This window comes from Acomys minous (assembly GCF_964271855.1).
Source record: "Acomys minous genome assembly, chromosome: 9".
Taxonomy (NCBI): domain Eukaryota; kingdom Metazoa; phylum Chordata; class Mammalia; order Rodentia; family Muridae; genus Acomys; species Acomys minous.
Genome location: NC_140490.1, coordinates 15,905,848 through 15,918,834, shown reverse-complemented (window position 1 = coordinate 15,918,834; position 12,987 = coordinate 15,905,848). Strand labels below are relative to the sequence as shown.

The 12,987-nt window shown below is 37.8% G+C and overlaps 1 protein-coding gene across 7 annotated transcripts in view; it reads left to right on the top strand.

Annotated features, from left to right (window-relative positions):
* PTPN20 (protein tyrosine phosphatase non-receptor type 20) overlaps positions 1-12,987 on the top strand; it is a 68,122-nt gene that overhangs the window by 23,563 nt on the left and 31,572 nt on the right. For 5 of the 7 annotated variants that reach the window (XM_084793903.1, XM_084793904.1, XM_084793901.1 and 2 more), the window contains 3 exons: positions 1,695-1,789; positions 8,011-8,108; positions 9,223-9,332. In XM_084793903.1, coding sequence (XP_084650029.1) covers positions 1,695-1,789; positions 8,011-8,108; positions 9,223-9,332 — 303 coding nt within the window. Of the gene's footprint in view, positions 1-1,694; positions 1,790-8,010; positions 8,131-9,222; positions 9,333-12,987 lie in introns of those variants that run through there. The other 2 variants (XM_084793906.1, XM_084793907.1) reach the window with 2 other exon arrangements.

Genomic DNA, 12,987 nt, shown 5'->3' with positions numbered 1-12,987 from the left:
GCACTGCTTTTATTTAGTCCCGTAAGTTTGGGTATGTTGTGTCTTAATTTTCATTGAATTCCTGGAAGTCTTCAGTTTTGTTCTTTATTTCTTTCCTGACCTAGTGGTCATTGAGTAGAGTTGTTCAGTTTATGTGAGTTTATATGGGTGTTTCTGGTGCTCAGGAAGGCAGGTAGAGCCTTGGGCCAGAGGTTCGAACCTTGTGTTCCTGCGGCTCTTGCCTGCTTCCTCAGGAAGGTGAGTACAGCCTTAGACTAGAGGCTGGATGATCCTGAGGCCTGGGAGCCATCCTGGGGAGGCAGGTATTACCATGAGACTGAGGCTGGAACTCAGGAAATAGCCCACAGTTCTCCTCTGCTGGCTGTGTTCCAGTTGGACCCCGAGGCAGGGAATTAGGGGATGTGTGGGGGTCTAATGTGGATGATCCTGGGGTCTGTTCTAGCAGATCTCCTTAGGAAGGCTTGTAGAGGCCAGGGTTGGAGGCTGAGCTAGCTTTTTCTTCTAGCTCCGGATTACTTTGCCTTTTCAGGATCCTTTGTAATTAGTGCCTTAAAGGTACAAGCTAGGTTCTAAGTAGCGCAGTTGTCTCTTGACTTTGTAGCTCCAACTCTAGACATTGTTCTGCTCCTGGGTCTCTTTATAATCAGACAGACCAGGTAGCTGCTTTCTTCCTCTTTGTGATATATACTTAGCACGCAATTATTCTCAGCGTTCCTCTTTTAATGTAGACATACTGTGGACCACATACTGATAACTTTAGATTTTATTTTATTGAATTAATGCTTTAGAATAAATACATAGGATTGGAAAATAGACACAGTGGATCTGAATTTTTTTTGTGTTGCTGTATCATTTTTCAGAACAGATTAAAAGCACTTTACCAACAATATGCCATTTTCACTGTAAAACCCAGCAACATTTGTGAAATCATGACAAAAATAAATGTTATTAATTTGTTATAAAATCACCACCTTGAGTTTCTTTTGGTTTTTCACTTCTCAGATGTCTAGGATTATTTTGCTTCACTTGTTTTGGCTCTTCTTTTTTTCAGACATTGTCTCTCTATTATATCTTCCTGATTGTCTTAGAACTCACTGTGTAGACTAGGCTGGCCATAACTCACAGATATCCTCCTGCTTCATAGACTCTGATATACAGAGTAATTTTATTTTATAGCTCTCAATGCATAGGTTCTATATGTTGTTTATACTTAAAATTTACTTGAAGAATATTTTCTCGAATAATATGGACAAACAGTTGCTTCTTAAGAAGGAACCAGCCGGGCATGGTGGCGCACACCTATAATCCCAGCACTCAGGAGGCAGAGGCAGGTGGATTGCTGTGAGTTCGAGGCCAGCCTGGCCTGCAAAGCGGGTCCAGGAGAGCCAAGGCTACACAGAGAAACCTTGTCTCAAAAAACCAAAAAAAAAAAAAAAAAAAGAAAAAAAAAAAAAAGAAAAAAGAAAAAAGAAAAAAGAAAAAAGAAGGAACCAGCTTCTTAAGTGTGACATTAAGAAACAAAATACTCCTTTATGCTGGGTTTTCAAAACAGGGGGAAGACATTAATATGAGGCAAAGATCAGATGCTTTGAAAAGTAGGTGAATTTTTCTCATATAGCTTGACTTTTCTCATTCGGATTTCAATCTCTATTCATTCTTCTCAGTTGATGAAGTCTTTGCATCTCTTTGTTCAGGAATAGTTAATGCTTCCAAAGAGGATGATTCACATGACCTGAATTTCCAGAAGACGTTGCCTTCATCAAGTCAGAAAAAGACACCTGCAAAAAAGGTAAAACTGAAAGGGGGTAGGTCTCTGCTAATAGGTGGTGATAGTACTGAGATCATTGGCTTAGCTTTTTTAGAAATAGGTTTGCATTTAATTTTTCTTACCATAGTAATTTCTTATTTAAAAAATAATTTTGATATTAAATATGAGCAAAATAGGGGTTGAAAAGATTGGAAGATTTGATTTTTGTCTATCTAAAGGAAACTACTTTCATTGCTATTTTAGAAATTTTCTTGTTTTGACATTCATGCTATTTTGTGTTACTAACAGGTACAAAATAAGACTCTCTTGGAGTTTGAAGCACACTTAGATACATTGATGATGATTTTTTTATTGATAAGAACCATTTGGTATAATAGTGTCAAATTATGGAAAGGCAAGGTTGTAAACAATACTCAGCATACTGCCTTTTTGAGAAGTTGCTCAGGTATACAGCACAAGAAGGAAAGAATATTGTAAGCTTATAGGTGCTTTGTGCTTCTTCTTTTCTTTGAGACAGGGTCTTGCTAGTGAGCTGAGGCTTGCATTTACCCTATCCTCCTCCTCCCTCAGCTGGGGTCACACATGTGTGTCATCATTGCCAGTTGCATTTTCTTTTTCTCTTATCCAATCAACTGGATTTTCATCTCCTAGGAGTTCCAGTAGTAATAGTTCCTTAACTGAACTTCTGCTTCCACCCAAGACTGGCAAGAGTGCTACTTTAAGGAATAATGTAGCTTGGTTGTAGTCTCCTGTAGTCTGGTCAATCTTTTTGTTACATGTGTGGTGGACATGTCAAGGTCATCACCACATCTGGCTCGAAATCTCCAGCTCAGTTCAGTGTTTGAATATTAGTCCACAGAATGACTTTTTTCTTCAAAAAGAGACTTGAAAGTAAGCAACTTTACAGAAGGTCTCAAAGAGCTTCTTTTTATTAACATGTATTAATTATGCTAATTAATAATTATCATTATAGCACATATTAATTATTTCATTATGACATTTTTATGCATGAATATAATATGTTTTATCATGTTCTATCCCTAGGCCTTTTTTTTTCACAAGTTGGAAGCTTATCGGGGTGAGATCTTTCTGAGGCAGCCTTCTCATTGTTCCAATACAGATTAGGTGTCTCCTAATTGACACTACATTCTCTTTCTACTCTATACCTTTGGGCAACACTAAGATTACTGGTGCTCCTTTTCCCTGTCCAAATTGTACATTTTGTATTCTTCTCTGTCTTACTTGCTTTTTCTCATTATAGCACTCTATATAAGAGTAATCACTAAGCCAGGTGTGGTGGTGCATGCCTTTAATCCCAGCACTCAGGGAGGCAGAGGCAGGTGGGTCACCGAGTTTGAGGCCAGCCTGGTCTGCAAAGCAAGTCCAGAACAACCAAGGCTATGCAAAGAAACCATGTCTTGAAAAAAAAAAAAGAGGGTGTGTGCTGTTTATCACTAATAACCATTCCACAGGCTCAGTGTTATTCAGACTTGAAATTTCTCTGGGCAAATAGATCAGTCCTTTACTTTTTAATTTAGCCTTAGGCAAGGTCTCAGGGATGTGGGCAGAAGAGTGCTAAATAATATAGCAATTTCCTTTAGCCCAGTTGCTAATACAGTGTTTGGTGCCCTCTGAGACCTGTAGAGCTGGGCCTCCACCCTCTATGTTGCTCTCTGCACGCTGTCTTTCAGGATCCTCCTAGAACAGTCTGTTAATCTCTGCTTATAGCGTTCAGCTGCTCTTCTAGTCCAGAGTTTCAAATCCTCCACATTATTCAAAAAACCAACATGGTCAGGTTCTTCAGAGAAACACTCCACTCATAAGTTACCTTTTTGTTACTGTGATAAAATATTATTATCAAAGGCAACTTAAGGTGCTTATTTTGGCATAAAATTCCAGAGGAGTATATGCCCATAATGGTGGAAAAGCAGCAGTAACAGGATGCCAAGAGATCACTATGAACTGCACACCAGGAAACAGAGAGCCAGCTGGAAGTGATATGAGGTCATAAACTCTCAAAGTCCATTACCAGTGATTTGCATCCTCCAGTAATGCTCCTTGTTGAGAAATTTCTAGAACATCCCCAAGTCACACCACTAACTGGTACCAAGTGTTCAGATACACATGCCTATGGGAGTCATTTCTCACTAAACCACCACATCAGCAGCCATTTGACTACTCATAGATCTTCATGGAGGGTAGGATCTTGTGAAGTTCATTCCTGAACTCCTCAGGAAAGAGTGGGTCTTGTTATAACATCCTCCCCCAATGACAGGATACTGACTGTCCAATCTTTCAAAAGTTATCATGGTTGCTGTGAGTTCAAGAGTGCCATGTCTATATACAGGGGGAGGAGGTGCCCCTCAGTCACAGTTATAGGGGAGGGGAGTAGGAGGAAAGCAGGAGGGAGGGAAGAATGGGAGGATACAAGGTACGGGATAACAATTGAGATGTAATATAAATGAATTAATAAAAAGGAAAAAAAGAATGCCATGTCTGCATCATGCCCAGGAGACAGTGTTCTACATTACTCTATCTTCTGGCTGTTACATTATTTTTGCCTTGTCTACTACAATGCTCTCCAAGTCACACTGTGATATAAATGTCCCATTTATGACTAAACATTCAACAATAACTTACTCTTAGCACTTTGTCCTATTATGAGACTGCTGTTTATACTGCTCATTTGTTCTGACCAAACACAAAAGCAATATATGGGAATAAACATAGTTATTGAGAAGATAATTGATGAGCACTTTTATCAAAACAACAGCTGTAGCTATCTCCCCAGCCCCAGTTATTTGACCAGGTTTATGAAAATAGAATTTGCTCCTATGGAATAGGCCTTAGTTCTAATAAGAAAGTGATTAGTTGCCCAAGAACAGACTTGCCACTGTCATACCAGAGGACACATCTTGCCTGACCAGTCAGAAGTATAGCATTCAGTGCCTGTGGCTCAGCACGGTTAGTGATGGCACCCCACTCCCCTCCATTACACTTTTCTGTCACTATGAGGGCTAGTCAGTGAGTAGCTTCCATATCAGTTAGAGCTTGGTTTCTGTATGTTTTACAGCCAGAGCATTTACTGTGTTCAGCAAGAGGATTTTACTGTCTAGCTGTACTGATCATTCAAATACATTGGTAATTGCCTGTATTGTTTTAGGGGCCCCAGGAACTTCCCTGAACAACTTGTAGGGAAAGAGCCCAGCCTGGCAGTGCGATCCTCACTCAGTAACTGATTTTGGGATTAGTTTTAGCCATCTATACAGGATATCTCTGCTCAAACTCTTGATGTTTTTAATTTATCTATTTTTAAAATTAGCTTCATGTAACCTTATTTGATTCCTGTGTACGTTTTTATTTTGAAACAGGGTCTCCTTATGTCACATAGTCTGACTTTGAACCCTGCCTCCACCTCCTACATGCTAGATTATAGGCATGTAACACCATGTTAACTTGCTTCCTTTCTAAAATGGAATATATTTTGTGACTCAATTTTTGTTAATCTTGTCAAATTTTATGGCATTGCCTATGTAGAAAGAATTTCATATGTTTCCTACTTATAGATAGTATCTCAGGACATTCCTGAATGGCTTCTGGGATCTGTAAGGGAAATTAACTAACTTCACCAGAAGTAACTTAACTTTATTTCATAAGACAATTTGATACTGTAAATACTTGCTTTCCTTTTGACTATGATGTTGTCTCTTAGGAATTGTGTTGTTTATAGACTTGCAAATTTTATACTGGAAGATTGTTAAATTTTTGTCTGTTTCTTATTTAACTTATGAAGGAACTGAGACCTAGGAAGGCGAAGTAGTTGTGCCATAACTGTAAGGCTTTCAGGAGCAGAGAAAATTTCTTGCCTCCCAATATTACTATTTTCACTGTGTCTAGCAAGGGTATACTTAGGCTGTTCAGAAAAAATATACTCAGCCCTTTCTTTAATTTGCTATTAATTTGGTCCATTTAGCAGTTGTCAAAAGACCTGGTCTCTTCCTATTACATTGTGTTTCTTCTTCTTCTTGTTCTTGTTAGCTAATCCCATGTAATTCAACCAGAAATATGATAGAACCTTCAGTTTGAATATAGCCATGTTGAATAGTTGGCTTTAAAATACTTTTAAATATTTCTTTTGCTGTATGTATGTAAGTATTTTGCTTGCGTGTGTGCATGTGGTCCACGTGCATGTGGCTGTACATGGATGTTAGGAGAGGGGGCTGCGTCACCTAGGATGGAAGTAGAGTTGCAGACGGCTGTGAGCTGCCAGGTGGGTGCTGGGAACCGAACCTGGGTCTTTTGGAAGAACAACAGGTGTTCTTAAGTCCCGGGCCAGGTGGGTGCTGGGAACTGAACCTGGGTCTTCTGAAAGAACAACAGGTGTTCTTAAGTCCCGAGCCATCCCAGCAGCCCCTAGAATGGTTTGCTTCTTTAAAAATATGATTGTGTTGATTTTGAAGTGTGACTTGTAAAGTATCTTTATCCAATTTTTATTCATCTAATTAAATTCAGGGTTGTCTACCAACAAGACAGATGCAATACAAAATGGTAGAAGTAAGGGAAAGAAGAGCAACAATTTTTCTTAGGCAGTGCAAGATTTCATGGCAAAGACACATACAGAATTAATTAATTTAGATTGTGAAAGTGCTAAAGTAACAATAAATATAGTGCTAAGACTTTTTAAATTAATTTATTTTTGTTAATAATTTATTCACATTACCTCCCTATTGTTACCCCCTTGCCTGTATTCTCCTGTTCCCATCCTTCCTCTCTCTTCCCCTATTCCCCTACCCTAGTCTTCTGACTGGGAGAGCCCTCCTCCCCCACCATCTGATCCCAGCCTGTGAAGTCTCTTAGGATAGCCTGCATCATCATCCTCTATGACCTGGCAAGGCTACCCTGCCGAGGGGAGGTGATCAAATCATGGGTACTGCAGACACCCCTGGGTCCAGATTTGTTGGCTTTGATGTTCTCCTTGTGGAGCCCCTGTCCCTGCTGTGTCCTTCTATCTCCCCGCTCTTCTATATGACTCTGAATGCTCTGCCCAGAGTTTGGCTGTGAGTCTTAGCATCTGTTAGAGCCCTGCTTGGTGGAGTCTTTCAGAGGACATCTATGTTAGGCTACACACACATGGAAACTGAACAACTCTCTACTCAATGCCAACTGTGTCAGGAAAGAAAGAAAGAGATTAAGGATTTCCTAAAATTCAATGAAAATGAGGGTACAGCATACCCAAACTTAGAGGACACAATGAAAGTAGTGCTAAGTTCATAGCACAAAGTGCCTTCACAAAGAGATTGGAAACATCTCACACGAACAACTTAAGGGCACAACTGAAAGCCCTAGGGGGCAGAAAAAAGTAGACACACCCAAGAGGAGTAGATGGCTGGAAATCATCAAACTCGGTGCTGAAACCAATAAATTAGAAACAAAGAGAACAATTCAAAGAATCTACGAAGCTAAGAGCTAGTTCTTTGAGAAAATCAACAAGATAGACAAACCCTTAGCCAAACTAACTAAAAACAGAGACACTACCCAGATCAACAAAATCAGAAATGAAAAGGAAGACATAACAACAGACACTGAGGAAATCAAAAGAATCATTAGGTCTTACTTCAAAATCCTGTATGCCACAAATTTGAAAATCTAAACGAAGTGGATATTTTTCTTGATAAATTCCACTTACCAAAGTTGAATTGAGATCAGGTAGACAAATTAAATAGTCTTATATTCCCTAAGGAAATAGAAGCAGTCATCAAAAGTCTCCTAACCCCCACCCCCAAAAGCCCAGGGCCAGATGGTTTCATCACAGAATTCTACCAAACCTTCAAAGAAGAGCTAATAATTTTTTTATTAACAGTAAATGGAATACCATAAGCACATACAGGAATTTCTTTCAGGAATTTCTTTCTTTCTTTCCTTTCTTTTCTTTCTCTTAGCTTGTAGTAATAATCAATATTTTTCAAAAAAACTAATTTTTATTAGCTTTAGATAGCTTAAGTATTAAATGCATATTATTTGTACTAATGTAGCACTCTGTACTCTATTTTGCAAAACTGGGAAATATTTACTAAGTCAGTGTGCCTTTCAAGTGATCATTTGACAGTTAATGACTGTGTGATTAGGACTTTAATTTCATCATTAAAGATCTTATTACTCTTAAGTCTATGCCAATCATACTTCTTTTAACTATATTTTCCTAAAATTGTGCCTATAATTTGTTTCCTTTCTCATGACTATAGGTTTTTGGGAATAAAGTTAATTCAGAGAAGGTAAAATCCTCCCATCTGGCATTCTCAAGTAAGAATTATGATTTTCTTTTTCAGGAGCCTTCAGAAAGGTAAAAACTACATATTTATTTAGTGAGTTTTCTGTTTTTTCTCTTCGTATTCATATCTGGCCCACTAAATGGAGATGATGGTCAATGACCCTTAATATCTGTTTATTTTTCATGATGTCCAAACCTGATTTCTCTTTCTTAGAAATATATTTTATGTATTATATAATAAATGTGATATTGACAAGAAAAAGAAATTCTCAAAATATTTAGTATCTGTATTACCTCAGTAGATAAAAAGCTTATGTAAATGTGCAGAGAGCTTCTGGAGGGGAGAGTGTTTTTGAAGTAGCATAAAACATAGTGCCTGTTCAGATTTGTTAAACAGTTGATTTATTTTCAGACAGAAATTTCTGTTTTTAATTAATGGCACTACTAGTATGGGGAATTCTTAGTACTGTGTCTGAGGAAAAAGAATAAGAAGAAAGTAAATTTCTATTTAAAAAACTAAAGAATGAGAGTTGTATAAAACATGTTCATAAGGTGTCCAATTTTAGATATTACATATTAAATCAAAAGCTGTTTGATTAGAGTGTGTTTCCAGAGAGATTTATCAATAACATTAGATATATTCATTAGAACAGTATTAGATAATAATGTAAATATTTTTACATGTGTGTATCTGTGTAAAATGTATGTGTATAACATTCAGAAGTTCACTAAAGGAAGCAAATAAGGAGTAATGAGGAAAGTTGATAATCTAAGTGTTTGTTTTCCAAGAGTACATTCTGGTCTGCACTTTGTAGGAGTGGTAATTGCTCTTCAGGAAGGAGAATTACGAAGCACTAGCCTCTAAATTGCTATGCAGAATCCCAGTTGTTTCATAATTCTTGTGGCCTAGCTAAGGTAGAGGAGAGAATAAACGAATAGGTGGATTATCCAAAGGGCTTGCAAGCCCAGTGTGAGGGGAGATGGAGTTTGTGAGTAGGTGCTAGACATTTGGAATTACCCTAGAAGGGAGCAGATGCAGGCGACGGGAGTAAGTAGGAGTACTAGGAACACTTGGCTGAAATGAAATGAAGGGGGTGGGTATCTATTGAGTGTTGAGATTATTAAAGTCTTTTCTAAATGTCTGTGTTAGATGTTTCTGCAAATCCCGTGCATGTTTCTTTTCTAGTGAGAGTGATGACGCTGCGTGGGATGTCAATGACTTCTACAGAACCAGGTGGAAAAGTATGGACACAGAGCCTGCAGGGCCATCAAAGACTGTCTCTCCAGTGCTTCCTGGTATGGTATTGCACCATGGTAGTAGTAAAACTTGTTAAAGGTATGCATGAAGTGTGTATATATTTGGTTTTTGAGACAGGCTTTCTCTGTGAAGCCTTGGCTGTCCTGGACTTGTTTTGCAGACTAGGTTGGCCTTGAACTCACAGTGATCCACCTGCCTCTTCCTTCCAGAGTACTCAGATTTCAGGTGTGCTCCACTGTACCCAACTGCACAAATATATTTTTTCAATAAGACATGAAAGAAAGAGCAATGGTAAGTTTTTAATGTGAAAATAAATTTGTAAGGATTTTATATTTTTGTTTTCTTATATTAAAGGTTTGTTTTCAATTAATTTTTTAAAGTTAGTATTCAAAATAATGGATTTCATTTAGGCATCTTTCATAATATGTTGTTTTTACATGATGCTCCCTATTGTCCTCCCCACTTCCCTTGAGCCTCCTTTTGATGAGCCCCTTCCTCCATCACCAATAGTCCTGCTTTTGCTTTCATGCTGTATCTATTATTGCCTCATCTTCCTCTCAAGATCTCTTCTTCTCCTTTTCAGTTTTATGACCTATACCTATATACTTAAAAAACAACAGCAAATACTAGCCCTTCATATTTATGAGAACAATTTCTACCCTTCAATCATTCCTATTCTCTCTCTCCCTTTCTCTTTTTCTCTCTCCTCCTCCATCCCTCTCTCCCTCCCTCCATTGTTCCCTCCCTCCATCTGTGTGTGTGTGTGTGTGTGTGCATGCATGTATTTGTGTGTGTGTGTGTGTGTGTGTGTGTGTGTGTGTGTGTGTGTGTGTGTGTGTATGTGTCTGTTTGTGCAAGTGCGGGCACTTCTCATAGCATCCAACTCTGCCTACTATTTTGGCAGTTCTACTGTGGGAGAAAGTTTCTTGTCCTCAGTGATAGGAGATTTGTAATGGTATTGGCCCCTTGTAACACTAGGCCTAGCACTGTTTCTTTCCTAATTTTTGGAGTACAATCTTGGTTGGTCCCCTTCTCCTACCTGCATTTGGTTTTCACTTTGTTACAATAAAAGTTGCTGCAATTCTATCTATTGTTAAGATGTTTATTTTGGGGAAGCTAGATCCTACTCAGGCACTATGCATTTTCCACAGTGGTAGTAGCCCCCCACTCTTCCAAGCCTATACTACTTGATCCTTTCGGTTCCCTCATGTTCTCCCAGACCTTCTGATGAGTACCTGCTGCAGATCTGTGAAGTCGAGCCCATGAGTGTATGCAGACTCTGTACCCTTGACTTCTTAGGATTCTACAGTGTCATACCAATCCATATCACATGTATGAACTCACTGCTTGTGTCTGAGGGCTTCATTCCCATGTGTGCAGTTCATGATTCCTCTCTTTCCCCCTAGCTAGTGTAAGTAAGACTGTGTTCCAATTCCTGTCGCTATTTAGAGGGCTCGCTTACCTTAGACTTCAGAGTCTTCAGTTGTCCTGCTCTCAACTGCTTGATAGTTCAACAGAAAGATAATATAGTGAGTTCATCAACTTTTACATATTATTAGGTCATGAGCAATATTCATAACAGCTTTCTGTAGCTTAAGCAAAAGCAGAACTTCTAATATAAGTATGTCCATAAAATATAAATAAATTCCTTTGTAAACCTGTCTTTTTTCAAAACAAGTAGCCATGCACATCACAGGTTTTGTTACTAACATACAAGGTTATTTTTAATTTATTGGGATAGAATTTTGTATATTGATATAAAATAAGTTTAATTTTGGTACATTGGCATAGAATTCAAATTTAAGATTATTCTCCACACACATTATATGTATATGTCTACTCTAATATGAGGTATTGAACCCATGCAATTCAATTATATTACAACGTTTACTTCCAGTCCCTTGAAAGTGCTATTGCAGGCTGTTTAGGGTAATTAAGTAATACAAGTTAATTGTTAGTTGATCAAATCATGGTCATGTCAATTACTAGTCTATTTTTATCAGAAGAATATACATCTTAGGTTTAGCAGATAGGTATGATCCTATAAATAGATAAGGTAAAATAGTTAGAAAAGATCTTCAAAACCTTAGAGACCTACAGAATATGGCATTTAAAGATGCTTTTAATATTTTAAAGATTCTTTGACAACAAGACAGGTTAACTCCTGGCAACACCCAGCCTACCTCGAGAAGAAGATGAGCATCAAAGAACCTCCTTATGGAGATGGCTTCAAATGCATCAAACCAGCCACTGGGCAAAATGCCCTCGTTTCTGCCACAGACCGAATTCTGCCAAAAATTGGCAAGCTTGGATGCAGGCAGAGTCGATGGCCAAACTCTGCCAAGACAGGGTAAAAAAGTCTTCAATAGTTCCTGCCTCACAAATATGTCTGTCAGATACATTGGGCCAGAAGGCTGAAGATGATGCTCCAACATTATAGTGTTTTGGGTGACTGTTCAGGCAGCAAACTGTCATTTTTTTTCCATTTTGGAAGCTGCTAACCTGCACTTCCAGTTCACTCAGGTAATTAAGTTTTATTCCTTCTCAAGTCTCTGTTGGGTTGAAGACCACATAGTTTAGTCTTAGAATTAAGCTTAGTTGTTTAGGATTAAGAGGTTTTTAGGTCTAGATAGATATTTTAAGTTGACAGAGATGAGATTTGATAGATATTGATTTTCATTCAGAATTTTAGACTCACCAAAGTAGGAAAGATGTTTTCTACAAGGTTGCCAAATACAAATAGCCAAAACACCATGAATGTAACATTTATATAATTCTTAACTGTTTCCTGGTTCTTCTTACTGTATATAGATTTCTTTTTTATATATTTGTAATGATATAAATGTATATGCCTTTAGAAAAAATAAAAAATAAATACAAGGTATCCAGATTTTAAAAAGGAAAGGGGTGATATTATGAGCCATAGAAAAAAACACACCCTGATGTCCTCTATATCTGGGCTGTTCTTTTTAGTTCTGCCAGCATTCAGACATGATGGCCCTTTTTGCTTTCTTAAGATCTCTGAGTGAAAACGTACAAATCATGTTTGTATGGCATGAAATTTGTTTCTTTCCCCAAAGGACTATCAAGGCCTATCTGTTACAGCAAGGCCTGATCTCAACACACCAAGGGATGCTTGAGAGAAATACATTATTTCTAGCTGTTGTCCTCCTAGGCTATAGTGTTGGAATCCTCTGAGAGTTGACTGTTATAGGCCACAGTGACAAAGAATTAGTGCCTTAAGAATATGGAGAGTTATGTACTAACAAATAAAGAACAGTCCATAGAAAACGGCTAAAGACATTGACAGGCACATTACAGAAGATAAATATGAAAAAGTATTTCAATCTGATTATAAATCAGGAATATAAAAGCTCAATAACAATTAAATAACAGTATAAACTGTTTTAAAATACAAAATGTGTTAAGAGTCCATATTGATAAGCATGTGTCACGACAGACTTCATTTTCAGTTGTACAAGGACTTTTATGTTCTTTCCCAGAAAAGGAGACAATTCTACCTTCTTGGTCTTCTCTAACTCACATTCCTTTACTATCTTATGAAAGAGAAAGGAGATTTATTTTATCATATGTTCATACTAAAGAGGGAGGAAGTATCATACCTATTTATTTGTGCTGAATATGCTCTCAATAATGACTTTCCTTTTTTTCTATGAAGCCTTTCACTTCAGC